This window comes from Physcomitrium patens, chromosome 15, assembly GCF_059467195.1.
Source record: "Physcomitrium patens ecotype Gransden chromosome 15, ASM5946719v1, whole genome shotgun sequence".
Taxonomy (NCBI): Eukaryota; Viridiplantae; Streptophyta; class Bryopsida; order Funariales; family Funariaceae; genus Physcomitrium; species Physcomitrium patens.
In genome coordinates, this window is record NC_143424.1 from 3,249,768 (window position 1) to 3,276,895 (window position 27,128).

Sequence of the window (27,128 nt, forward strand, 5' to 3'; positions counted from 1 at the left end):
AGTCTTCCGTAGTCGCAACGAATCCCAAAAACTCCATCTCTATTTGGTGAAATAAACACTTTTCTAACTTGGCATATAGTCCTCGCTCGTGTAATTTCTTTAAGACCAAACAAATGTGCTTTTCATGCTCTTCCTCATTTTTGGAGAATATCAAAATATCATCCAAATAGATGACAACAAAATCGTCAAGGTACTCTCAGAAAATATCATTCATCATATGTTGAAAGACCGCAAGAGCATTAGTAAGATCAAAGGGCATGACATTATACTCAAAATGGCCATACCTTGTACGGAACGTTGTCTTCCACTCATCTCTTTCCTTGATTCGTACGAGGTTGTAAGCTCCCCTTAGATCAATTTTTATAAAAATCCTTGCACGTCCAAGTTATTCTAAGAGACCAAAAATCAAGGGTAATAGATAATGATTCTTCTTTATTACCTTGTTGAGGCCTCGATAGTCCACGCACATCCGCAACGAGCCATTTTTCTTCTTCACAAATAAGATAGGTGCTCCTGTTGACGATTTTGAATGACAAATGGAGTTCTTGGCTAGATTCTTGTCGATGTACTTTCGCAACTCCGCCAACTCTATTTGCGATAGATTGTAGATTGGGCCAAAAGACGGTTGTGCTTCTTCCTGTAAGTCTATGGCGCAATCATATGGTCTGTATTTCGGTAGCATGTCGGCATTTTTCTTTTGAAACACGTCTTTAAAATCCTTATATTGCTCTAGTATACTTGTTGTCGAGATCTTCTCCTCAGTAGTTGGAGCCGCATAAATAACAAACGGTGTGCCTTCCTTGGACGATCTTATAAATGCTCTTGCTTCAATAAATAAGGATTTCTCTATTTGGGGTTTTCTACTAGGCTTGCTCTTGGGTGGTTTTGTGGGAAAGGTCATCTTTCGCAACTTCCAATCTATGGATGGGTTATGCTTTTCCAACCAGGAAAGACCAAGAATAACAGGATTTGATGGGATTCTAATAATATTGAAAATAATATGACTACTATGGCCCTTAAACGTCACTTCTATAGGTTTTGATTCATAAGTGACACTACCAGACAATAAAGGTCGCCCATCTATGATCTCAACGTGAACATGTTTGGATTTTTGTACTAAAGAGATCTTATGATGCTTCGTAAATTCTTCGTCTAAGAAACAAGCAGATGCTTTTGAATCTAATAATGCTAAGGTTCTCAGTTTCTGAGGGCCAATAAGTAAAGGGATTGTAAAACAAAGGGCAAGTTGAGCGGAAAGAAAGGAACCTGATTGTTGTTGCGATGTTTCACTGTCCAGCCGCACAGTTCCTATTATGGTTGGGCATCCTCGTTTTCCTCAATAAACGTGCCCCTAGTCTTGACAATATGTCGATTTTGCTTTTTGGGGCAGTTTCTAACTTTGTGGCCTTCTTCATCGCAATACAAGCATAGACCTTCCTCCATACGCCGCTTTTTTTCTTCTAGAGTAAGGGATTTGACACGTATCGCATCAATTTGCATGTCTTCTACCTCTGAATGTGAATTCATGCTGCTTGCCGACATAGTTGGGACGTGGCAAATCGTATGTTGTCTTGAACGTTGATCTTGGCAGCGTTAGAATAGGCGGTTATTGCACTTCACAGCTTGACTAATAGCTTCATTGAGCGTTTGTGGATCAGGAAGAGTTATCAGCAAATCCTTCACATCATCCCTTAAACTCCAATAAAATTGATTCATCAATGCTTCTTCGTCCCAATTGATGTCACATGCTAATTGCTTGAAGTCCGATGCATAGACTGATGTAGAGCGCATTCCTTGTCGTAGTGACCGGATCTTTGTTGTAGTCCATTGAACCTTGTTGTGTTCACTAAATGCTTCCGCAAATGCCTCCAAAAAGGTTTCAAAGTTGTTTAGTATGGACAATCATTTCTCAAACAAAGGAGCAAACCATGATAGAGCTTGTCCTGTAAGTAAGGTTCCAACAAGCCCAACACGTGACTCCTTCGTTGGATAGCGTTCGGGCTATAAAATTGTTATCAACCTGATTTGGTTGACGAATCCTCGAAACTTGGAACGCATACCATCGAACTTATCCGGAAGGCTAACTCGGGACTCCTTATGTTGTAGAACCAACAGTGCTTGTCGATCCTGAGGCAAAGTTGCTTCTTCAAGTGCAGAAGTTTGAGGCTGGTGCAACCTAGATTGTGCCTTCCCAGATGCTCCATCATTATGAAGCCTTGCCACGACTCCTTCAATCTTTGCAGTTCTTTGCGATAACGTAGCAAGAGCATTCATGATAGCATCCAACTTGGACTCCGAACTTTCCATCATACTAATGTCTTGGCCCTCGGCCATTCTAAAAGAAGGATAGAAATAACTCTACAAGAAGACAATATTGGTTTAGAGGAGGGTACTCTGCAACCTCTAAAATGCCTTAAGAGCTACAAGAAAAGGGATAATCCACTCTCTCCAAGAAGAATAAGATTCCAATATTGTAACAAAAGAAGTATCAGTTTAAAAGAGGATAATCTGCAACCTCTAAAATGCTACTACACTTCTAAGCAGAGAGGTAATCCACACTCTAACAAAGAAAAAACTAGCTCTGATATCTGAGGTGAGTACAGTCTCGACAAACTGTCACGGATACAAAAATACAGACTCGAGATCTAACAAGAAGTTCAAGAAGAACTGGCAAGAACTAGATTAATCAAATGAGAACAATACTAGAGAGGTGAGCTAGAGCTCCAAGAGATATATTGTCGAGACTGAAGAACTCTTCAGCCTCGATTCCGATATATACTTCTATTTAGGAAGCTTCTTAAGCAACTTCTACCAACTAGGAAGCTTCTAGAAGGTTCCAGAGACTTGCTTCTAGAAGGTTCTAGAAACTTATCTCTAAAAGGTTCTAAGGACTATGTCTGTAATATCTTCTACCAACTAAGAAGCTTCTAGAAGGTTCCAGAGACTTGCTTCTAGAAGGTTCTAGAAACTTGTCTCTAGAAGGTTCTAAGGATTATGTCCCTAACAGATTGTCCTCTTAGTAGTCTTATTAGATGTACCAATCAACTCTTTTTATAATTGTCCAAGGCCATGCCATTTGTCTTTGAGAGACAATAGCTATTCTTATTACTAACTTTCAGCACCTTTATTGAAAAACCTCATTTTTCTACTCTAACTCATTATTAATTTGGTGAATTTAGAGACTATGAACCTGCCTTGTTTTGTTGGTGCTTAAATTTTGACGTTTTAGACAACTTCTAATCTGATGGTCTGGCCTCTCACAATAGAAATAGAATCCTTTTTGCATCAATATTTTTCATCTTTGTGGTTTCAATGATCCTTGTAGGACATCAATTTCCATTGGCATTGATTTTTGTGCCATAGTATTAGATAGTGGCATAGAACTTTGTACTATAGGTCGTACTCAAAAATTTGTGAAATCTATAGTATTAACTTTTTCTACAATCCAAATTACCTCTTCAAATGTTTGTAGATTCCTTAGCTCCATCTTTTGCTAGGCTCCAAGTTTCAAACCTCGTAGGAATTGATCCATCATCTCTACCTCCGAAACATTATCAATTTGAAAACATAGGAACTTGAATCGAGAGACATAATCTTGTACCTATCTAACTTATGTAAGATTTATCAACAGATCGTGTACTATCTTCTCTGTATTGATGGGCCAAAATTGATTCCTAAACTCGGTCTCAAATTCCTTCCACTCACAAAATCCACCGTGTCCTTAAGGCTTCTATTTGTCCTTGTAAAGTAGCTATATGGCCAAAGTAGTGTTATATTTGAGCTTCCATTTAGGATTGCTTTGCCATATCTCCTATATTGTAATTTCTCTACTGGACTTCACTATTATAATGCCTTTTCACCTCTCAATTGATTTTTTAAGAGTAGTTCATTATAGCCTCAACATAATACCTAATGTGACTAGCATAACTAACCTTGGATTAGATGATGATTATTGACATGCTACCAAAAATAAATAGTCTAATATTCACTCTGATATCAATAAAATAAGATTAGACTATCTCAAAAATCTAAAATTCTTATAAATCATAGCGACATAAAGCCTCATCACAAAATAGGACAAAATAGATTAGAACAAAATTGAATGAAACTAAATAGAATAGGACATAAAAGACAAAATTAAGTAAATAGAAATAGAATATAATAGATTTGAATAGAAAGATGTAAATTCAAATTTTACTAAGAGAAAGTGTTTGAAGCCATACTTAACCAGATGCCTCAAAAGGCCCTAGCTAGTTCTATTTATATCTTATCCTACAACCTTGAACTTTTTAAAATGTTCCTAGGTAGTGGACTTCACCTAGATAATTGCCTTAAATTCTTTTTAGAATGTTCCACAATGGGTCCTACCTAGTCCACTAACCTAACCTCAATTCTAAAAAATTCCATGGTTCTAATTATCTATACAATTATCTTATCTATATCCTATTATAATATGACTATTATTGTTTGCAATAGAGTCTTTTAATATAATATATCAAGAAAGTATAGAAGTTATTAAAAAAATATATCTTAATTCTTTTAACTCCTTTTGTTGATGTTGGGAATAAAGCTACAATATAACAAGAAGATGCAAGGTTCTAAATAAAACTTTCCTTGGTATTTTACACTTATTCTCTTATTCGTCTCTTAAACTTTCAAAGCACTAATTTAAAAAGAACTTAAATAAAGCACAAACACAAATTTTTATTGCAAATATACAATATTTATATTTTCCACAAAATATTTAATTTATTAGGTATAAATTTTGAATTCTAACATTTATTTTACTTTTTAAATTTAGTAATTTTTTGTATTAATATTTCCTCACCATCATAGTTGATGATAATCTTTGGTGTGGTCAATTTCAAAAGCCACTTGACAATCTTTGACAAAAAAATCTTAATAAATAGATTCTTAACAAATATGGTCTATGCTTCTATTATAAATTATACCAAATAGATATATATAGTCTGTGATGTGTCATTCTTTTCTTAGTAGAAATCTTAAATGCATTGCATTTGATTACCTCCAAAGCTTCCATAATCACTCATTAAATGTTTAATAAAGATTTAAAGTGGCTTAAAAGATGATGGTTCTTTTATTACAGATAAACTTGTTTTTATAGCTTGAGCAATTTGTGATAAGATAAGTAGAATATTGCTAATTAAGAACTTTTTTAATGTTGTATCTTTCTTTTTGGTGTTTCTAAAGGATGTTCTAACTTCTTCTTTTAGTAGATCTCCTTCCTTCATTATAGCAATTAAATTAAAAATAACATCTTCATTAAGAATAGAAATAAGTTCTATTTTGGCCTTTCAATTGTACTTTATTTCTTACAATTGAAGTGAATATTCTTCATTCTATTTTCTAAATGTCTAGACTGCCTTATGCTTCAAATATTATGGCAAGAGCTCAAATGCATGTCTGCACTCTAAATGCAAAGCTTTTTAATAGTATCTAATATTGAAACTAATTAAAAAAACCTTATTGATATCCGTGACTAGTTCAAAGTCTTAAATGTGGTTTTTTTCTTAGTAGTTTAGTAAAAGAGATAAAAAATATTGATTCTTAGTATGCACTATTAAAAGACTACTTATATATCTATAACTATCTAAAGATTCAAAGGCAACTTGTACATGTAATTACTATCAATTTTTTCAATTTACTACCAATTACCTTCAAGTTATTATAGAGCCAATAAATACCGCTTGCTTTACACAAATAAAAGAATCTTATTGGCTATGAATTCAATCTTATTTCTAATATATACTTATAAAGATAGGTTAGTAAAACACAAAATGAAGTAACACCAAAAACTTCTAGTAATAATGCCTAGAGCAAAGAAATAGTATTGGACAAAAGGACTAGAAATCCAAATTATACCTTCATTCCAATAATATAGAAGTAAAAATCACAAGTGAGTCAAAGAAACCAGCACTAGCTTATGGTTGATGCTTTCAAATTGCAAAATCTATGATAATAAAAGAAGATTGCACCAAAGTCCAAAATATAAAATGTAGAAAAGAAAAGGATTAAAACTTACTTGGAAAACAAATAATATTGAATAAATGTCAATTAAATGCTATAGATGACCTCTATTTGATAAAACATAAATATTATTGGCTTTTTTAGACAAATTCTACATAAAAATGATATAAAAATTGTTAAGTTTGGACTTTGTATGTTGTCATAGTGAACTTCCAAACTTTTACACTTAAAAGTTTTAATTTTTTTTTTTTTTTTTTGAAATAAAAATGTAATAAAAGAAGATTTTTTTTAAATAAAAGAAGATAAATCTAATTAAAACTTAGTTAAACTATCTCTTATACCACAAAGGATGAATATAAGAATAAAAGTATCTAAAAAAAGCTTATAACTTTACTAAACTCTAAAATGCGATAGCCAAAATCTTACAAACATAAGTTTTTTTTTTTTTTTTTCAAACAAACTCAAAAGTCTTGGCTTTACTAGAATTTCAAATCAAGGTGATTTTTCTACCTAAATTCTCAAACTTTGGTTGAAACTAAAAAAGTCAATAAACAAAAATTGATAAATAGATGAAAATCTACTAAACTAAACCAAAATACATCAATTCAACATAATTTGGCGCCTAATGCCACATCACATGACAACTTTAAATGTATAAGAATGAATGAATGGGTGAATAAATTAAATAAGCTTTGACATATTGTTGATCTTTGAGACTAGTATTATTTTTATGTTCTTGTTGTTTATTTAATTACAATGAAGAAGAGTGCAAAGTGGTAGTAGGGGTCAAAATAAAAATCTAGTATTATAGTGATTCTAGATGTTCATTTTTATAATACAATATCCTTTGTTATAGTAATCTCAAGGACTATTATAGTGACTCAAATTTAGTAATGTGATATTCTTCTTAACTAAATAATTTTTGTATTTATAATTTCTTTATAACTTGATAATTTCCGAACTTATCAAGTTATAAAGAAATTATATATAATTTTAAATTCTTATACAAAATTAGAATTTATAAAATCAATGATTTATTAAGTAATAAAAATATCATTATATTTGTATGAGAAACTAATAACCACAAGTATTGAATTTTACTAAAGTTTAAATAATATGTGATTAATTTTTTATTTTTTAAGTACTAGTCATATATAAAAAATTCAACATAAAATAATATTTTTAATTCTTATAAAATATTAAATATATATTTTTAACATATCATATTCTAAATTATTATAATATATATTTTATTTTTAAAAAATTAAATATCCTTCTTAAAATTTGAATTTAGAATTATGGAGACCATAAATTAGATGTCTACTTAATATTTTAAGCATTATTTATTAAAAGGCTATAATAATAAAATTGTATTGAAATCTATTATAAAATTTTGGATTCAAATTATCTATAATAATGTTTTTTTAATTAATTATTAAATACGCAACAAAACTTATCTATATTCTTAAAGTATAGAATTGTAAATCATTTTTTTACAATATAAAAAATGTCACTAGATCTTTCTTCTTTCTTTATTGATAGTAGTATTGATAGTAAATAACAAATAATGTTATTATTCAAAATCTAGACTAATTTTGTTATTGTGATATAAGAATGGAAATGTTAATGTCCAAAAAAATATATTGCTCATAGTCTAGCTATTATCTTTATTTTTTAGTATAGATCAATAAATTGTTGGCAAATATTGGCAATGCCAAAGAACCTAAAAAACTTGGATGTACAATTCTTTATTCAGCAAGCTTTAAGCAAACCAAATCAAAATAGTCAATGGCAAACATTAAACCTCAAACAAACCATCATAAAATGTCATACTTTCCAAAATATAAAATTTAGATGAAAAAAATCTGGGCCCTATAATATACCTCTGATTATCACATATTGAATCAAAAGAAATAACAAAAGATTCCACCATATTGATTGACCACAACACATAATTATTTGAATAAAAAAGTGTATACTTATATATTTTGGTAGAATATGTTGGATGAGAACACAAAAACAATATTATCACGTAATTGCAGGAACCTGATCTTGGACTAGATAAAAGTGAATAGTGTGTGTTTTGCAATAGTATGAGTTTCTGGCAACAGTTCCTCCCCAGTTCTGAACCTGGTGATTCACCCTGCCCTCTGTAAAACCAATATTTATACCATCTTCTAATATATATATATATATATATATATATTAAAAAAGAGGAAACTAGCCATTCATGTTGCTCACAAGGAAGAAAGGAAGAAGCAATGCAAGAGTTCAGGTGAAACCAACTCAGATGCGGTGCGATGTGATGCTTTGCAGGTGAAGCTCGCGGTGCCAATTGCAGCAGCCTAAGAATAGTTGGATTCATGTAGAAACAGGCCAACCACGTTCTCCCAAGCTGGAGGGATTTCCAACCTGGGCTACGAAACAAAAGCTTTGAATGCTGAGTGACTGAACCCAGATTTCAGGTGGCCTTCAAGCTCCGGGCCAAGCGTACCTGGAAGATTACTATGTTTGGGATCAGGAACATCGGAGAAACAGGAAGGCCCCGCGATGGCCGAGAAATCGAGTTGTTAAGGCTCTAAACTTGAGGCGCTTCGCGACACCATCTACAATCGCGGGCATCAGGTGTATCGATTTGAACTCAATGCCGCGTTCTGGCACAGTTCCGCTAGTGATGTACGCTTGCTGCGGTTGTTGCTAGAGTCACCGGAGCCCTTGCAACAACCCCACTGTCGCACATTTTTCTCGTAGTGATTACTGGGCCTCGACTAGCGCGTTCTGATCTCTGCTCCCGACAGTCGGAACCATTAGGCTCCGCAATGGGCTCGGGTGCGAGATCCAGCTTCTTGTTAGTCGCACCGGTGTTGTGCGCCGCGATGCTTTTGGGATTGTTCGTGGATCACTGTGCTTGCCAAACTCCGCAAATCTACACCCTCGGAGGCGCTGCAGGATGGACTGACGTTGCAAACAAGAAGTACACAGCGGAGATGGCCGCTGTGCCATTCAAAGCTGGCGATACGATTCGTGAGTTTCCCTCCCATCTAGTTATCTGTCCTTTCGTTGCTCATGTGCCCCTAGAATTAAGAATTACAAAACGCTCTTTCCTTTGGTTTCACTTCGTCTTTTCAAGCCTTTTGATGTCGTATGTTCTGTTGTGCGCAGTTTTCAACAACAACGATACGAAAGTCCACGACGTGCTTCAAGTTTACACACAAGAGGATTATGATACATGTAATACCAATGGCCAAATGGGTTGGACTTTGAACCCCGGAGACACCCACGGCGTAAGCATCGAGTCCTATCAGGATCCCTTCACCCAGCTGCTCTTTTGCTAACCCTCAATGGTTTCTTAAATCTTTCTGTACGTATTGTGGACGATGCGCTTACTGCTATTGTTCGTAGAGGATACAGCGGTCGTTACATAGTGGAGTTGGCGTTTTTGTGTCCGCAGGTACAACTTATTGACCCTGCTTACAGAGTCTGGTTCTTCGACACCGTATACTGCCTCACAGGCCAGAAGGTTGAGTTCACTGTGCGGAACTCGGATGGGACCGTTGTGCCGCTATCAACTGGCGCCGATCCCCCGAGTCTAAATGCTCCCGTGCCTGAACCTGTGGATCCAAATGTACCTCCACCCCCTGTTGGTATAGCCGGTGGTCCTGCTCCCAACGCAGCTGGAACGAATGGAAGGGTAACCTGGATATCGCTGGTCGCTATCGCATCTGTCTCCTACTTCGCTACATTCGTGCTGTAACCTAGGATCTGTTAACGTAATTTGCAAGAAAATGTTGAGACTACTGTTCTTCCTATCCTCTCGCAGCTCTTGTACTCTCAAACTATTCCTCGTCAACCTTTCCATTCAGATCTTCACTGCTCATTCACCCGTTGGCTCAAGCTAGATGGATCTAGTTATCTAGGTGGTGATATAGCTCCACCCAGATATAGTTGCATTTCCTGCCCGCGTCTACGCGTGGACGTCCATTCGAAAACAGAATCTGTTAAGCTTTTACTTTCGTGCGACTTCTAGGACTAGGAATTATTATTTGTCGTCTTCTTACAAGGTGGTCTGCTAGTGTAATGTTCCTGTCCATGCCTCAGAAATTGTGATTAAGAGTAGGACTGCATGAGCTTATCTAGAAAATTAGCCGTAATGATGAGCAAGTCGTTTTGATGACTAGTAGTGAGGATATTGTGCATTCATGCAGTAAATGATTAGACGAGAATATAGTTTAAAGTGATTGCGCAAGCTTACAAGAGAAACCCCCTGAAGGCTTGACATTTGGTGCCTTACATTCTATTACTATTATTACCAGTGACAAGCCTTTGTCGTCTTGACATCCTCGTATTGAGAACCTATCGACTGCTTAGTTCTATACAGCAGTCAGAATAGGCACGCTTTGAATGTGCCATGTCCATCATGCTATCCAGACTCTTTCCATTGCCATGAAATTTGTCACTTTTCAATTATAGCAGACCACTCGTAGCATACCGGCCTGTGTTCTATTACAACCATTCGATATCTCGAACTGGTATATAGTTAAGTTTTGGTTAAAGTCAGTGTGGTGAACATGCAGTTCTCCCAAGTTCATGAGTTTGTGTCAGCGTATTTGGTTCATTTAATCGGAACGGAAATTCGAAATCAGAAAGATCTGTCGATGTTATCATTACTATAAAATGTTATCTGCACCCGGTTGTGACAGTAGTGATTATGTACACTATTTACAGTAGTGGAATGCTGATGGTACGATTGAAGGTAAACCTCAATTTATTCCATTCCTGAGGCTCGGGAGCAGTGCCTTCATCCGAAGTAGCTGTTTTTGCAGTCTCGCCAATTCATCTACAGGAGCAGAGCTGCGAAGTTTGGTCCCCCAGCATAGAAATGCTTTGTCTTCTTTAATATGCCCCATCTGGTGACTAATCTTTGCACACAAATCTTGAGATGTAAGGATTGCAGCCTCCATTTCATCAAATTCTTTCCCAAATTCCGTTCCAGAGGTTTGCATGAGTGGACGAGGAACAGGAATATTCTCTGGAAATTTCTCCTTTGCCTGCTGTTCTGGCAAGGGTAATTTTAAGTCCAAATCTTCATTACCTTTAACAAATACCCAAGGACATGTCAGAAAATTTCTAGGTTGGTGTTGTTTCAACACCACTCCACGAAGGGTGTAATGCTGCTTGCATGACATTCAGCGCTCACATTCCCCCTGCGCAACATGTTTCGCACGAGAATTCTACACCTCCTATTGTAGCTTGTGATAGTATTCGAAAGGATCGAACTTGCAGGGTAAGAACATTAACAAGCCATTCAAATAAGTGCGATAATATATGTTCGCAGACAAGGTTACATTGGATATGCATCACGAGGCTTCAAATTTTCCAAGTCAGTTGGTAGGGCTCACCTATCTTATCGGCGGTTTCTCTTTCAAACAATTTAACTACAGCAGAAGCCATCCGTCGAGCAGCTTTAATTTCTGCTTTGCAAATTTCCCGCAGGTCCTCCAATTCTTGCCTTGTACCTTCAATCTGAACCTGTTGTCAAAATAGGTTCAAGAGCCAAGTCAGTTATTGTAAGCGCCCGCTCAAATTTCATGTTATAAATACACAACTAAACCATGCAGAGCTATTCAGATCATCTCTTTCTTAACCAGGTAATGGATAATGCGTAATAATACTAAACTAGCGCAACACTATGTAACAGTAAGCCTTGATTCCATTTCGCTTCTTTCCTTTCCTGCATAATAATCTGACTAGACTTAAGAAAGATCATTTCCTGCGGGATACCCCACATAAAACCCTTCCAATGAAACCCCCCCCCACAATTTTACCAAAACTTTATGTTTACAAATACTTTCATGAAAATAAGATCATTATGCCTATGCGTTCACATCTAAGCACATGATAGATATGGACCATAGGGCTATTTACAGTAGCGTACCGGTTCCCCAACACCAACTCGGAATCTATCCATCAACCAGTTCCCCATGCCAAAGTCCGTCTCAATATCATTCCCTCGTTCAACCAAGCACAGTTCAAGATCACATCCACTTGTGCTCGAAATATTTGGTAATGCGTCGGGCATCTTTTTCGTTTTCTTCATGGGTAGTTCTTCCTTTTCAATGCCCATCGCATTAGTTGCGGAGTATTCACTTTCAAAATGAGACGCATGTTTCGCTTTATCCCTCACTGCTTGAAGCCCCTCGATTCGCATCTGAAGGAAAACATTGATAACAAATGAAGACCACATAGCGAGTTATGACACTATATAATTCTTCTAGAGCATACACGAAAAGATTCTCTAGAATGCTTGTTCCCTACATGCAGATATATACTATTGATGCAGCGAATGGAGAGAAAATGAGTGCACGTGGAATTCCCTAACTTGAAACGTATACGCAATTTCTTTGGTCGAGGTGGGTGACTCACAATACTTTACTTACCGTTAGGTTTTGCATAGGGCGAAGATGCTTTCTTTCCCCATCTTTCGCTGATATCTGCGACATAATTTTTGTTCCTCTACCAACAAACTGAAGGCTCCGGAATGTGACGTACCAACTGACATCAGATTCTAAACTCTTCAGCTCAGGCTTCAAAGATTTACTGCTCGAATCAGCAGCAACTTCAACGCCTTCAAGAGAAAATAGCCAGTCTAGAAACTGAATGTCTAGATCCAAAATATGGAATATATCCAATGGCCATAGATTGTCATTGCTGGTGAGCATGGCAGGAACGCCCGCACCTGCATCAAGTCGCTATCACCGTAAGTTATTGACAACATGTACTTCGTAGACCAGGTTTAGGGCTGAATTTCAATATGATACTGTTGATTATGTCAAAACGTTCTACTAAAACTACCTACTAATATGGTACAGCCAGTGTTTTATCCCAGGAAATTAACAAAAATTCCTCGAAGTTGCTTTGGAATTGACTCCAATAAGTAACGTTACAGTGATTGAAGTAAACAAAAAAATAATCAATATGAACGACGTATCACGATACATCCAACTACAAACAAACTCTTACAAAGTGCTCAAATCAGAAATACCTTTCGATTCCATCGAATATGGTTTCAACATGTTTACTATTGGACCATCAGAAAAAAACTTGATGAGCTTCTTGATATTGCGCCCGGGTACGCCTCTTGGACCAATAAGATGATGTTTTTGTAGAAGAGACTCAACCTGGCACATGCTTCCTCCCAACCTTACCCCACCCACTCTAGCAATCACTTGCAGTTTAGAACCATCAGTCTCCTGTTTTTCCTGTGATATAAGCATCTCTATATTTACATCCATGAAAGGAGTTTTTGGAGCACTGTACTCGTCTTCTCCCACATTTCTCTCCACCGGTACCATGCTGCCTCTTTCCTTCCCAGTCCAGATCACAGGGCACAAAATGTACGAGGCCGATTCAAAATTCGTCTGCTCTTCAAGAAAAGCCTCTTTGTCAGGGAGACCTGCAGGTTCTCCCTTCGTACTAGACGCTCGGCTGGAACTAGTACTTGACAAAACCGAGCTATCAGGGCTTCTTGAAGATGATTCACTGGATGAAACATGATTTTTCAAAGCTTGCTTTGATGAGCACTCTCCTTCTGATTGATATGTTTCAAATTCAACACACTCAACCTGAATGTCCAGCCACTGGAGCTTGGACGTAACCATCGCTGCCCCAGCCAGCTTCTTATGGGTAACACTCAAGAAGACCTCCCAACCCAAGAGTTTTGCCAAAGTTGGACCCTCCTTACCAATTCTGCCAGGTACTGTTGCTAGCAACCTAAAATCAAGCGAACTCAATCTAAGGACCACTGCCGTGTCAACAGGCACAATGTCAAGCAATTTTTTTGAGCTTGTTTCTTCAAAATTCATTTGAACATCTTTAGATGTGAACGACTTACTCATCTCATTGAGTGCTTCTACGGCTCCACCAGATAATCGATACAGTTTTAGAACAAATGAATATTGCTCATATGTCATGTAGGCGACGCATTTTTTGCAAGAAAGTCCCAATCGAACTATTCCCCCCGAAGGTAAGAAGGTCATTAAAGGCTCACCATCACCTGAGAGCATGGCGGCTTCAACACCAAGATCAGACATTTCAACGCAGTGCCATAATCTTGCCGCCCGATCAGCTTCAGCAGCAGCATTTTTCTGGACCGAGTCGTCCAAGTTGTCGGTTTCCAATGCAATTGTTGCATTTGATGCTCGCAAAATCCACCTTCAAAATAAAAACTAGACAAAATAAGGGAAATGAATAGTTTTTAATGTCTCTAATCGGCAACAGTGGCTTTTCTATTTGCGAGAGGTGTCAAAGTCTGTACCTTTGATGGCTGGAATGTACTGGCTGGCCCTTCCATATGGAGCTGCATGCAGGATCATTGTCAAGGTCTAACATCCGGAAGGTTAAAAATGGACTATTAGCCATCATGAAGCCTGAAATATATATGCGAATCCCAGTGAATGGTCCTCCTCTGTCAGCTTCGTCCATCAACGCTCCATTAACAGGTATAGTAAGATCAAATTCCTTAAAAGTCAAATATGCGGCATGCAATGATCTGTCTGGTAGTTTCACTGTAGATTCCAAAACAACTGATTCTGAAAGGAGTAAAGCAATCCGAAGGCATGTTGCTTCCTGAAGAACAATCTGTTGATCACACAAGATTGTTCTTAGTCTAGGAGCGTACCGCCAGTTGTAACCACAAAAGAAAAATATATGAGATGGCATAAGAAAATTTCGCTGTTGGTGTACCAAAATTCTTAGGTCCAGAACGCACCTTCAAAGGTTGACATTGCACGACTAGCTGTGTGGCCAATGCTGGAGCTACAGGCGATGGTTTAACTTGAGAAGAGTAGACGCATAACATTGGCGTTGTTTCCCGCGCAAACAGTAACCAGCTCTCAAAAGGATGAATTTTGGGCCACTGCTTCTCACTCGCTGCAAAGAAGAAACAGAGATTTGATGGAATCACCATTAAGGGAAAAAGAACAAAAAAATCATACAAACAAACATACTAACAAACAAACAACTATATGTTCTAGAAGCTAAAGAGCGATGTCCGTACCAAAAGCAGGAACAGGAGGTCTGACGATAGGATCAATACTGTTAACGCTTGGTTGCACGAGCATACATGAAGGTTGCACTGCAATGTCTCTGCATCCGATCAAATATGAAAGAAGAAATGATTGTTGGCATACTACACACTTTTTACTGAAATCTACGTGTTCTGACGAAACGACTTTAACCAACAGGATAACTAAGCCCAGTCATGACTCGCAAGCGACAAATCAAGAGGATACATAAGCATAAAGTTACGCAGCCACGAACAAGGGAAACTTATAGGTACAGAAAATGGTTCTCCGTATGAGAACTTTTGAGGCTTAACAAGAAAATAAAAGTCATCAGAGGGTAGGTAACTACCTCAGAAAGAGGCTTCCAACCATGATCTGTGTCATTGCCCTAATGCTTTTCTGCTCTACTACATTTGCCTGCAATTTAGAATCGAACGTGACAGCATCAACATAAGAATACTTTGTTTATTGCTCACAACTTGGTAACTCAACATTTCCTGATGCACAAGCTTGACGCTGGATAAGAATTGGAAACTTAAGCACGGAAACATCATTATCCCAAATCTAAGAGCAACTAGGAATCATGAGGTATACCATAAATCATCTCAATGTGGTGATATGGACTACAGCAACTAACATCGTGAAACTAGAATATCAATGCGAAATGGGAATGGATAAGGGGACTTATACTCACCCGAACATACTGAAAATTCTTCATCAGTAATTCCATCTGAAAGTCTGCAACATCAAGTTGAGATATTATTGAAGTGCAATGTCAAGATATCATCACATAGCTGCCCTAATAACTCATGTACAAATTATATCATGGAAAAATATTTCAGTGTAAAATCGGAATGCAGATACTGTGTTGATTCAACTACTACTCACAAATTAGCGTATTATCAACTTAGCTTCAGTCTGAGACGGCGAATTTGAGTAGTGAGGAACATGTTTTATTCAAAGGTCCAGAATTTATCCTTACACAATAAAAATCTGAGTTCATTGGAAGTATATATTCAAACCTATCTAACACTGGACATTTAGTTTTGACAATAGACACGAGCGTCAGAAGTTCACAGTGTAATTCTATCATCCTTTCTTTTGCAAAAACAAAACTTTAAAAATAAAAAAACGGAACGTCTTCACACGTTACGCATGCTTAAATAATTATGTTCAGTTAATCCTCTAACTAAACATATTCGCAAAAGTCCGTAATAAGTACAAATTTAGAAATCGTTCACGTTTCAAGTATACTTGCACAGCAATCCACTGACCTGTCCCAATATGCTTAGGTCTAATTTCTCATTACAATCGTTGTATAAAAAAAGCCGCTCATTTTCTCAATTTTTTTTTTTCCGCAGTAGATAAAGTGGCAAGCTTACCAATATCCTTGACACTCAAAAAAACTTGATCGACTTTAAAGACAATAACTGTACGAGCTGCCTCATCCACAGACTGCCAGAACACCACGCAAGTAATTAAATAACTTGAATTTGCTGTACATGCATCCCTAGTATGTGAATAAAAAGAAGTCTCTGCTCCAATACTCTTATAAATTAGGAATTAAACGTGCGGGAAGACAAACGTTTTTTTCAATTCAGGTGTGAATTTTGAAGGACCACGTAGACGTATGAATCGGGAAATACATTTAAATTCTCATTGAAATCGTCGCCATGAGATTGGTATGTAAGGTAAAAGATTAAAGATAAAATTTAAACAGCAACTTACCTGAAAACTTCGTACGTTTGCCTCTTCACGACTCATACAAATAAACACTCCAGTCACAAATCGTAGCAAAGCCTGCAGACCTACATAGAATAGTGTCAAAACTATAGGCTTCGGAACCTATAATAATCTATTTAGTCCAGACAAGACTGCTGACCGATTGTTTGTGAATAGCCTTTGAAAGCAAAATGTAGGCAGTAGCAGCTGTTGATACTGTGTTGCCCTGTACGGGTGTTCAAGGGAGGAGGATGATATAAATATACCTGGTTCACTTATTCGGGAAGACAAAATTTCTGGAACATGTATCCGCACCTCGAGTCCAGAAGGGATGTTCATTTCTGTTCTTTGCACGGTAATCTGCAAGAATTACGAGACTAAAAATTTGAAACTTGAAAAATAGCTAGTTAGTGCTTCATTTCAAAAAGTGGCCAATGAAAACACAAGGTACATGCACAAAAGAAAATAAACACAGTTCAATACCTTCCAAAAATTTGTACCAAATAGAAGTATAAGTTCAAAGGAATCTTACAAAACCGCATCCTGACACTTTGTCCAATATCCGCTCCCCTCTCTGCATTCTCTCGTCATTATCATGACGGTGGGAGCTTGCCGTGCTATTGCTTCTGATATGATCAGATTTTGGTGGTAGCAGGTCAAGTGATAAAGACTCCCAAAAAAGTTTCTAAGAGCAACAACAAGAAAACAAGTTAGAAGGATTATAGCTGCATCAGCAAGTCCTACCAAAATACATAATTGTTGATTAACAGCCGCTCAAATAAGCGGCAGAGAAACTACTAGAATAGCTCACAATAGCAGTAATCATTCACATTATAAACAAATCACCTTGAAAACGTAAATGGCTCCTTTGTTGATTGAAAAATCTCTTGCTTGGTTGAGTGGGACAATCTGATCATCCATACGAATCCAAATTCAATGAAGCGAAATAAAATAATTCACAGCCATTTCAAGCCTGACAAAAATTATCACGACCCCTATCTGCGCACCTGACAGAGACATCGTTAACACGATATTCACGTCAAAAGGGAATCATATAACGAGGATCACCTGCCATCTTTCGTCGGTTGTAAACAATTCCAGATTTGTGATAGTTATGGAAGCCACCGGGGGAATCCTAAAAGAGCAAAAAGAAAGCTTAGCTTCCACATCAAATAGTTTCCACATCGTTTCACAATATCATTGTTACTTAATGACTACCGCCAACAAAAATCTCCTAGAGCCAGGAGAAAAAAATAAATCCTTACCTCGTGTAATCTTCTCGTTGCTATACTGGCCGTGATTGGATGATCAGATAACAATAGTTCCTAAAACGACATAAGTACCGCTGTGTGCAATGTTTGAGATCGAACAAGGTTTCTGCAAGGCAAGTACTCTCTAACAGGTCACTCACCATGTAGCTGCTCCTTTCTGATGCGATACTCCCTTCGTTTCCAGTAACATGTGGACTCTCCCTATCCTGAGTGTCATACCATCGGCAAGCTGGAGACGAACAATACATCAAATGACCGATCTGAAACCTTAAAATACGAAGAAGATATTGCTACGTTCAACATTCAACCGAGAGATCACAAAACATGATTGCTAGGATAATACAAAACGACCAGAACATGAAAGAGAAAAGTTTAAAGTGATCCAATATCTACAGTTGTGGTCCAAAGAGCTTTTGCAATTACGAGGCATTGAAGATAGTTTCTATTGCGGCACTGCAACAAGAAGATAATCCGAAATATAATCACCTTGTCGGAGTACCCATAGCCATACGCATCGCCAGAGGAACTTGACGGCAATCCCCTGCAGAGAACCATGATTGCATCAATTCAGCTTGCAATAGCAAAAGAACTACATTAAAAAATTGAGGTGTTCGAATCGCTCATTGAATAAGCAGTACACAAAAGTTGTTACCCAGGGATGTAGCCGAGATCACTGTATAACTTTTCAGAAATGGTCAGCTCCAACTCATCAATTTCAGCAACAATTGGCTCTCTATGTACGTTCGTAATAGACGCTATCTGCGGCACCAATCCACCATAAACCACCAGAAAGAGTGGTGGTGAGAAATTAGAAAATTAATATTGTCAATACGCAATACCTTGTTCACTTCTGCGGCCAATATCATGTGCACGAAATTCCTATGCAGAAAGACCTTCATTAGTCACATAAATGACATTCAACAGATGTTTTTTCCACTTTGGGGGTACATCGCAAGCATTGAACCTAACATTGGAACTGCCTTCGATTACGGAAACGCACCCTCAGCTCCAGATTGCGAATTCGCGCCTCAGTTATCTGCAATGTTGGTGGTAACCCTAAGCTCGCATGGAGAGCATCTCCATCAACATCTGACAAAAACGATTGAAAGTGAAACTGAGACTAGAACTTCTCGACACAAGTTCTCCCTAACAGAACACCTCCAACCTCAATGAGAAATATAGTGTCGCACGACATTTACTCTATCTTGCACCAAAACAAAATTGAGCAGAAAAAGTAGGTCTCCGTGATGTATATATATATATATATATATATATATACGACAACATTATTACATTTACAACTCCTTGAGAATGAATTCAAGTATTCAAGAACTTATTTAACTGGGATCAAAACGTCTTGTGGTGCATAATATATTCTAAACCTACCTATCAATATGTCACGACAAAGCTGCATGTACAATGAAAATATCAACCATGGTTTCGAAGGATCAATTGCCATGAATCAATTCAAAAACACAAGAGATACTCGGCATTTTTCAATAAGATATGAATGCCTGCTCACCTAAATCATAGAGCTGGATGCTACGTCCACGGAGTCGGAATTGCTCTCTGCTGAAAGTTCTCAGCCAGTAACGCAGCGTCGACTCCAAACCTCGCAACAGCAAGGACTCCATGCTTACCGAAACAAGGAAGCTCCTTAAATCTATACAGCGCCTGTTAAGATTAGAGAGTTGACACAAGTGACGGCCCTTCTAATTCTAAACAATACGAAGTCCACGAAGAGACTTACTGCTTGGTGATTACCAAACATTCCAATAAACATATTTCAACAACATTTATGTAATGTCACGTGCAGTCGCTCTCTGCAGCTTGAAGGTTGTCTTCGAGTAGACCCTTCCTCAAAAGCTGTTCACAACTGAATAATCGGAACACTATTCAGCTTCACAATATTGCCGCAGCTTATATAATCGCACGACCTCGGCTTGACTAGAACAGAAGCTAAGAAAAATTCACGATGTAAGTAGCGCACTTTGACCTGCACCTGTCCAAGAGGCTTGCGGCAGAAATCCTTCCAAACACTCTGCGTCGGCATTCACTCCACCAACATGGCCATCCAATATGTCAACAACAAGCCCACGCAAACCTATTCAAACGTAACAACCACAAACACTTAATAACCTTTCACTTCTCATAACCTAGGTTGATATACTGAATGAGATGGTAGCAGCTCCTGCCAACGCTCAGACGATTCTTATCCCCAGAAGCTCAGACGTACAAGTTCAAAACTCATCAACCCACTTGGTACTCTCTTTCGCACATGGAAAACCCTGAAACTGACCGTGATGATAGATGCTTCTGAATCGGAGGCCACAGGATCAGGATTGGAGAGCCTCCCTCGATACAAATCTACAAAATTACAATCGAGACCCAAAGACGAAAGATCACAGGAAGACGAAAAAAAAACCCAAAGCGGGAACAGTCGCGGGTGTGTTGATCCAGATGGCTTCACTAGCGAACGCCAACTAGACCCAGTTGCTGACATTGCAGTTAGGTCGTTGACAGAGTCCACTCGTAACTGGCCTCTGATGGGTTCACTTCTTTTCCTGCACTTTGGAATGTTCTGATCAAGGAACTCTCATAGACTTAACCGACATTACCAACAAAGCTTCTGTAGAGATGAGCCCATTATACGAAACAATTCATGCCGCATGAGCCCATTGATTGAATTATATTCGGACAAAAGCGTTCTCTGATCAGCAACACACGCTGGCGTGGTTTAAATGTAGATTTGGCGCTGGTAATAAGCAGATATTGATGCTGATTGCGGGACACGACATTTGTCGGTGTGATTGATGCTTTTGCAAATCCATGCATTGGGTAGCGACTAGCGTCACTTGTAAGAAATTTGTAAGGAAGCTTGTAAGACACGTGGGAAATCTCTGTTCCAAATCACCTCACATTTTCATGATTTCGTGTTTAATTGACAAATAAAAAAATAAAAAAAATAAAAAGAAGTAACCCTCCTTTGACTACTGCCTGCCTAATCAAACAGTCATGAGTCAGGCAAGGCCATGTTCACTTTCGCATCGGCTACCTAAAATGGCTGTACAACAAAAGGAATAGAAGCACAACAAATCCTTAAGAAATGCTGAGGCGACGATGCAGGAGCAGAGGGAAAAGGCGAAAGCAGCTGCTTCGCAATCCTTTCATAAGCGACAACCTCCTACAAATCAACAGCCAACAGTCACCAATTGCACCACGGACTCAACCAACGATTGAATTGACATTGATGCACAGAATAACTAGAAAATCGACTTGTAGAAGTGGCCCATGAGAACTCTCCGCATCCACCAATAAAAACAAGCTTTCAACAGTTCAGCTTTAGGCATCCCGAATGAATTGAACATTTTTCATCAGATTGTTACTCTCTTACTTCTTGACACTTGCACTGAGTTTGCTGAATTTACCAGCACTCCTGAATATTGCATTCCGGTGATTCACCTAACATTTCTCTCCGACACGAGGTGTCGAAATCCAAAGATTAGTCAGTTCTTTTACATGTTTGTATCATCAAGATTTATGACTTGACCAAAATTCTTGAATGTTCCATATGTCACTCACGGTTCTTTCAAACAAGATTCGCATCTGCTCTCTTGTATTCACGTGAACCCGATGTGCTTATGAGTCGGAATTCAGTTGCATTCTCCAATACGTTTGCCGCTGCAAGTGCTCCACGTTTTGCTTCAGTGGTTCAAGATGATGGGACCAACAGATCTGTCATGGTACCGTTGTGCGAAGTCATCGAAGTCGAGCATTCTCCAAAGAATTACCAGAGGGATCATGATCCCAACGAATACGAGACTGAGCAAGAGAATCGGGGGCCCTAACCACGTGGTTGAAAAATCAGGAGCCAATAACGCTGAAGGGTAGGCGCCAAGAGTCGCAACCAGGGCAATCAAGAGGAACCAAGTAACAGCTCGCTGCAGGTATGTACAAATCTCTAGTTCTCCAGGTAAGCACCTCTTGTGAAATTCAAGGACCTCATCAAACAGAACTTTATGGTTAACTGGCGTACAGGGTTTCAATTTGTGACTTCTCTTCTCAGGTCGGAGGAAGTATTTCATCGGAAAAGAACTCAATGTTCTCGTGATGTTGTTGCGGATGGCGTCCTGATAAGAGATTGATACTTCATCATTATCAGCAGTTCCTAACATCCCATCATCTGCGTCCGTCACGTAAGCAATGAATGTGTCAATTGCTTTCGTTACTTGCCCTTCTAGTGTAGGAAATAGAGAATACACCAATACAAAGACCATGCCTAGCACGGCAAACGCAAAGCCAACGCTGCTGAAGTAAAGAATACGACAGTGAGTGGCTCTCGAGATAATTCACTTTTAGAGATCCTGATTGTGTTTGAAACTTCAATTGTAGTAACAACAAATGCTCCGGGCGGTGAAAATGCTCCGTTGTACAGCATAGAAATTACCAACACCAATGCAATTGACAGGGTTGAAAGCCGTTTGTCAAGTTGCAGTTTACTTGTTTTCCATCCTTTTAACTCGTTCTTTAAGTAAATGACTTCACGCAAAGCTTTTCTTTTCTGAGATCCACCTGCAATGACAAGAATCACATGTTGGTATCAAAGGTGCCGATTAAGGTACATAGAGCTTTCCTATCTATGTGGGGAAAGAGGCGGAGAGCGATGAGATTACCGCATCTTAACACATGCTGCAATTAGCGTTTCTACATTAAGAACATTACTTAGCATTATTACGTGCTTGTGGTTTAACATCGTTGCGTTCGCTGCTGCTTTCAACCTCTCCGTGTCCCACGACGACCTCCTGTAATCCAGTCCTGTGCGTTGACTCATCCATGGCCTGCACACACACAAAATGCTCACAATGCATGTAAATCACCTCCTGTGCTCAAATGGTGTTTCGTGGCTTGTTTGAATGAAATCCTCGAATCGGCGCATGAAAAACAAGACGCATAAGATGGTGACAACACGAATTGCTGGACTGATCACAATCCTACCTGTGTAATGCACAGAGAAAGCTTGAACTGTTTCACATTTGAATGTACGAGCAAGGTTCAGAAAGAAACCCACTTACACTCTTGAATCACAACTTGGACGTAAGCTCAAAGCCCTTTGTGATAACCGCGCAGATTCGCCTACCACAGACGCATCCAGAAATCTATTCAAGAAACTTACTCCAACTACCAGCGTGCTCAAGGCAACTTCACATCTTTTCCTTTTACAAACATCCTCCTGCCTGTCTTTCGGTTACGATTTAACACTCCGCGCTCGCCGACCTTCCACCAGACTATGCAAACGATGCAGATAACAAACAAACCGCATAAGTTACCGTCGAAAGTGGTCGGGAAGTCAAGTGCCCTTCCCATCTCGATTCCAACTCCTCCCACAGCTACCGACGCGGTCACGCGATTCCTGCACCTTTCCTGCTGCTTTACAGACTCCATCGCGCAGTCAAGTGGCAATCCACGCCGCAGTGGGTGCAACCTTCAATTTGTCTGTCGCTGAGCTCCCTCGGTCATCTCCAAGCACAGAAACACGACTCACTCACATCACACCGCTGGGGACGCAATTTGGGGCTCATGAACCAACCCCAAGCTCCTTGAATGGAAGCCGACAAATCTGCATTTGAATCCACGAACACAACAGCCAAGTCCGAGTAAGTTTGTAAGCAATATTTACAATGGCGGCATTGCATGGAACTCGGCGACGCGATCCGATCGACAGAGCACGGGCCCACATCACAAATGGACATGGCGTCGTGCATTATCATGGAAAAGAGGGTCCCTTCACCGAATCAACGCCCCATTCCCGCAAAAGCGAGGTCCTGCCACGTTTGAACGCGGCTTCCGGTGTGCCCGTGTGACGAAGGTTAAAAGTATGCCCGTGTGAATCGCGCTGGCAACGTGGTCGTGTGGATGCAGCTGTCGATGTGAATGGGGCTATCAGTGCGTCCATGTGAACGGGGTTCCAACGACGTATGCATGGATTAAAGGGATATTACAAACTGTTCATTCTTTCTTCGTAGTTCATTGATTGTGAACGGAATTGGTGCTTCAGTAAACTGTATTGATTTCACTTATATATATATATGTATATGTATATGTAAGAATACATTATATATATATATATATATATATGCATGTATATGTACGTATACATGTGTTTTTTTCCAAAGTATTGATTTGAGAGTTAATTTGATTGCATTCTTAAAGCAGTATTTATGGTATTGAAGGATGATATTAATTAAAGGCTTAATTATTATGATTCCTGTGTATTTGGAGGTATAAGTAATATTGGTGGTTGAATAATTAAACATTTTGATGGCATGTTGTGACCTAAGCATAGAGCACTAAAAACTTTGCACATTGTGACTGTAGAATACTATTGTAGTTATGTCTTATAATTAATAAATTTGGCTATAAAAACAATAGTGAAAATTTTCTTAATATGCTATAGTCAGTTATTTTGGTATGTAACAATCACGAAATTGACATGGAATCCATGTTGTTAGAATATAATGATATTCCTTATTTTTGTTATTTTGTACAAGAATTATAAGATCCAATGGATATGCTTTAAATGCTACTATTTGTTACTAAAAAGTTTGAATCACCAAATCTAGTTAACAAATAGGCATTTGGTGTTGTAGCAATTGAACCATTATTTTTTGCTAATGTATGTTGGGTATGAAAGCTATAAAACGATTTGACTTTTTTGTTAATTTAAACAATATTCATGCCATCTTAGTATGTGTTGAATAGCAACCACCAATTATTAAAGAAAAAGACTATATGATATATCTTCCAATTTTTACCAAATAAGTTTATATATATATATATATATATATATATATATATCTTTTCATAAAAATCTACAAGAAAATATAATGGAAAATGATTCAAATTTATTTGAATTGAAAATTTTGTTAATCTAATTTAAATAAGCTATTAACTCCTCTGAGAATAATATTTTTTCTTTAAAGATGCACAACACTATTGACAACAATAGTTACTACTTCATCTATAAAAAGAAAGTTGTATCATTTTCTTTATTTTCATATATATATATATATATATATATATATATATATACACAAATTATTCTTATACACTTGGACATTTGCATGTATAAATTGTTGGCAAAATAGACCAAGATATAGATCAAACCTTAAAAATTATATAGCAACACTGTGTAAGATTTAAAAATAATTATATGACATATCCTTATATGACTCTTAAATGTAATGTCACCAAAATAAACTTAAATAGGCTAATGAAAATTTGAACATAAATATATTTTTTATATTATTATTAAAAATGTAAAATTGGTTGCTATCATAATTAGATAAATAATTCTTTATAAAAAGATAAAATAATATTGATAAATATGAGATACATAAACTTGAGTATATTTTACCAGCATGTGTTGTAATTTTAAGTATAATTGCAGTATTACAAATTTGAGTGCATAGACAACTTTGTTATCAAAATTGAGGGTAAAAAAGTTTTACTTCTTTCCTATATAAAAATACATTTTACATTAGAATTCATAGGTAAAATAAAGTAATAAAAATCTTATCATATTACTATATGATTTCATAAATTAAAAAAATATGTTTTAGAATCATAAAAAATTTACATAAAAGATGTTTGATATGAATTATATGATAAGTGTTGGAATATTAGGATTGTAATTTCAAATACAAAACCTTGGTCTTTGTTTGCATGCAACTTTTTAATAAGTATTATTCAATAATTTTAGATTAGAAGGTTCTTGATTTATTTATTTATTTATATTAATGATTTATAAACATTAATTAAAGAAATGGAGTATTTATGTAATAAATAATTAATTCTTCTAAAGATAAATACAATAACTAATATAACACAATAATTATGAATATAGAAGTTCTAAGTGAAAGAATTTAATGTCATTCCTTCTGGTTTGTTTTAAATAATTTTAACTTAATCCAATATTCCTAGAGTCTTTTAATAAAATAATAATTTTCTTACAAAGATAAGAGTTTAAAAAAATTACAATGCAATCAATTGATAACTTAGATAGCAAATATAATAGCCCTATGTATAAAAATAATATTTTAATTTTTAATGTATTTTTAATCTAAAAAATGAATTCACAATAATTACTTGATATCATTCATAACCAAAATGTAAAAGCAATATATATATTTTTTTACTTTAAAAAATTATAATTTATCAAGAAAATAAAATATTTGTATGTCACTAACATATATAATTACTTAGATAATAAAAGTTAGTTAGAAGGTAAAAGTAGATAGATTTAGTAAAATCTTGTGAAAAAGCTTTTTAGACACTATATAGATGTAGATTTGACTTTACACATATCTATAGGTGATTGGTATGTTGAAAACTTGCTAATAAGTTGGCCATGTGTTGCACATGGGAGAAATTTGTCTTGCAAGTTAAACATGTGTTTTGCAAGTTGGACATGTGTTGGAGGTCCTACAGAATGTTGTCACATAGCTCCTAGTTAGATAGTATATATGGAGGGAAGAATGAAACTTTCTTCACTCTTATCAATGCCTTTTTTTGTTTTTAGTCTTGTCTCAAGAATATCTAATCTTCTTGTCTTTGGCAATAGCCATTTTAATTTATACCATCTTTGAGTGATTATCTATTATTTTCAAGCAATCCAAGGATATATTGACCCTTTGGTCCTTTGGAATTCATGTCCTTAATACCATATTACAATAACTACACTATTTTATTTATGAATAACTAATATTATGTTATTTTATTGAAATTTATTATAGAGCATAAGGAAGGTTGTAGTTGCATTAAATTGCTTTAGATTTGTATAATGTAGAAGCGGAGCAATAGAGCAATGAAAAATAAACACTTGAGATTATAGTTTCAAACAAAATAATATATCTTATTTTATTTTTTATATATTAAAAAATAAAAATCTAAAATATAGTCTTTTGACTTTTAAAATGAAAAATTAAACCATATTATATTTGTTCTATAAATTGTTCTCAATGCTAACTTATTATATCAAAAAATAATATTTTTTTGTTATAATCAAAATATTAAAATATAAGTGGAT

At 36.8% G+C, this 27,128-nt stretch overlaps 3 protein-coding genes and 1 long non-coding RNA gene across 10 annotated transcripts; 2 read left to right on the forward strand and 2 right to left on the reverse strand.

The window, feature by feature from the left end:
• Positions 1–8,494: 8,494 nt before the first annotated feature.
• On the forward strand, positions 8,495–10,455 carry LOC112292469 (uncharacterized). Its single transcript, XM_024540998.3, has 3 exons — positions 8,495–9,012; positions 9,151–9,272; positions 9,440–10,455. Exons 1-3 carry the CDS (start codon positions 8,808–8,810, stop codon positions 9,740–9,742), a joined length of 630 nt encoding a protein of 209 aa, XP_024396766.1. The 5' UTR covers positions 8,495–8,807; the 3' UTR covers positions 9,743–10,455.
• Positions 10,201–20,468, reverse strand: LOC112292466 (uncharacterized). 3 transcript variants are annotated; one of them, XM_090256245.1, is made up of 23 exons: positions 20,343–20,468; positions 20,046–20,147; positions 19,566–19,706; positions 19,044–19,132; positions 18,696–18,802; positions 18,530–18,584; positions 18,184–18,272; positions 17,841–17,907; positions 17,619–17,681; positions 17,305–17,457; positions 17,039–17,132; positions 16,779–16,858; positions 16,433–16,505; positions 15,745–15,788; positions 15,400–15,467; positions 15,044–15,132; positions 14,756–14,916; positions 14,303–14,625; positions 13,031–14,199; positions 12,426–12,724; positions 11,924–12,196; positions 11,388–11,517; positions 10,201–11,080 (listed from the first exon to the last, which is right to left on the reverse strand). In XM_090256245.1, exons 3-23 carry the CDS (start codon positions 19,675–19,677, stop codon positions 10,749–10,751), a joined length of 3,870 nt encoding a protein of 1,289 aa, XP_090112371.1. In that variant the 5' UTR covers positions 19,678–19,706; positions 20,046–20,147; positions 20,343–20,468; the 3' UTR covers positions 10,201–10,748. The 3 variants fall into 3 exon arrangements, with proteins under 3 accessions (XP_090112371.1, XP_090112370.1, XP_024396760.1); XM_090256244.1 differs by lacking the exon at positions 20,343–20,468 and having other exon boundaries at positions 20,046–20,292; XM_024540992.3 differs by lacking the exon at positions 20,343–20,468 and having other exon boundaries at positions 20,034–20,166.
• Positions 20,469–20,775: 307 nt separating this feature from the next.
• LOC149987707 (uncharacterized) lies at positions 20,776–21,228 on the forward strand. Its single transcript, XR_016506567.1, has 2 exons — positions 20,776–20,911; positions 21,068–21,228. It is a non-coding gene; the product is annotated as an uncharacterized LOC149987707 (long non-coding RNA).
• LOC112292468 (uncharacterized) lies at positions 20,922–23,637 on the reverse strand. 5 transcript variants are annotated; one of them, XR_002972758.3, is made up of 6 exons: positions 23,371–23,637; positions 23,116–23,176; positions 22,766–22,881; positions 22,397–22,615; positions 21,626–22,226; positions 20,922–21,227 (listed from the first exon to the last, which is right to left on the reverse strand). XR_002972758.3 is itself a non-coding variant. In XM_024540993.3 (5 exons), exons 1-5 carry the CDS (start codon positions 23,483–23,485, stop codon positions 21,748–21,750), a joined length of 990 nt encoding a protein of 329 aa, XP_024396761.1. In that variant the 5' UTR covers positions 23,486–23,637; the 3' UTR covers positions 20,922–21,747. The 5 variants fall into 5 exon arrangements, 4 of the variants coding, with proteins under 4 accessions (XP_024396761.1, XP_090112373.1, XP_090112372.1 ...); XM_024540993.3 differs by having other exon boundaries at positions 20,922–22,226; XM_090256247.1 differs by having other exon boundaries at positions 20,922–22,226; positions 22,779–22,881; positions 23,371–23,448.
• Positions 23,638–27,128: the final 3,491 nt, after the last annotated feature.

Bases quoted from the DNA above. Each gene is read 5' to 3' on its own strand.
- LOC112292469 (XM_024540998.3), top strand. From the start codon at position 8,808: ATGGGCTCGGGTGCGAGATCCAGCTTCTTGTTAGTCGCACCGGTGTTG. The intron at 9,013-9,150 runs GTGAGTTTCCCT...TGTTGTGCGCAG, and splicing joins CAAAGCTGGCGATACGATTC to TTTTCAACAACAACGATACG. The intron at 9,273-9,439 runs GTAAGCATCGAG...TTGTGTCCGCAG, and splicing joins ACCCCGGAGACACCCACGGC to GTACAACTTATTGACCCTGC.
- LOC112292466 (XM_090256245.1), bottom strand. From the start codon at position 19,677: ATGGAGTCCTTGCTGTTGCGAGGTTTGGAGTCGACGCTGCGTTACTGG. The intron at 18,585-18,695 runs GTAACAACTTTT...GGTTCTCTGCAG, and splicing joins GATCTCGGCTACATCCCTGG to GGGATTGCCGTCAAGTTCCT. The intron at 16,506-16,778 runs GTAAGTTGCTGT...GTGTTCTGGCAG, and splicing joins CAAACGTACGAAGTTTTCAG to TCTGTGGATGAGGCAGCTCG.
- LOC112292468 (XM_024540993.3), bottom strand. From the start codon at position 23,485: ATGGAGTCTGTAAAGCAGCAGGAAAGGTGCAGGAATCGCGTGACCGCG. The intron at 22,882-23,115 runs GTAAGTGGGTTT...GTGTGTGTGCAG, and splicing joins CCAAGTTGTGATTCAAGAGT to GCCATGGATGAGTCAACGCA. The intron at 22,616-22,765 runs GTAATGTTCTTA...TTGTCATTGCAG, and splicing joins CAAGCACGTAATAATGCTAA to GTGGATCTCAGAAAAGAAAA.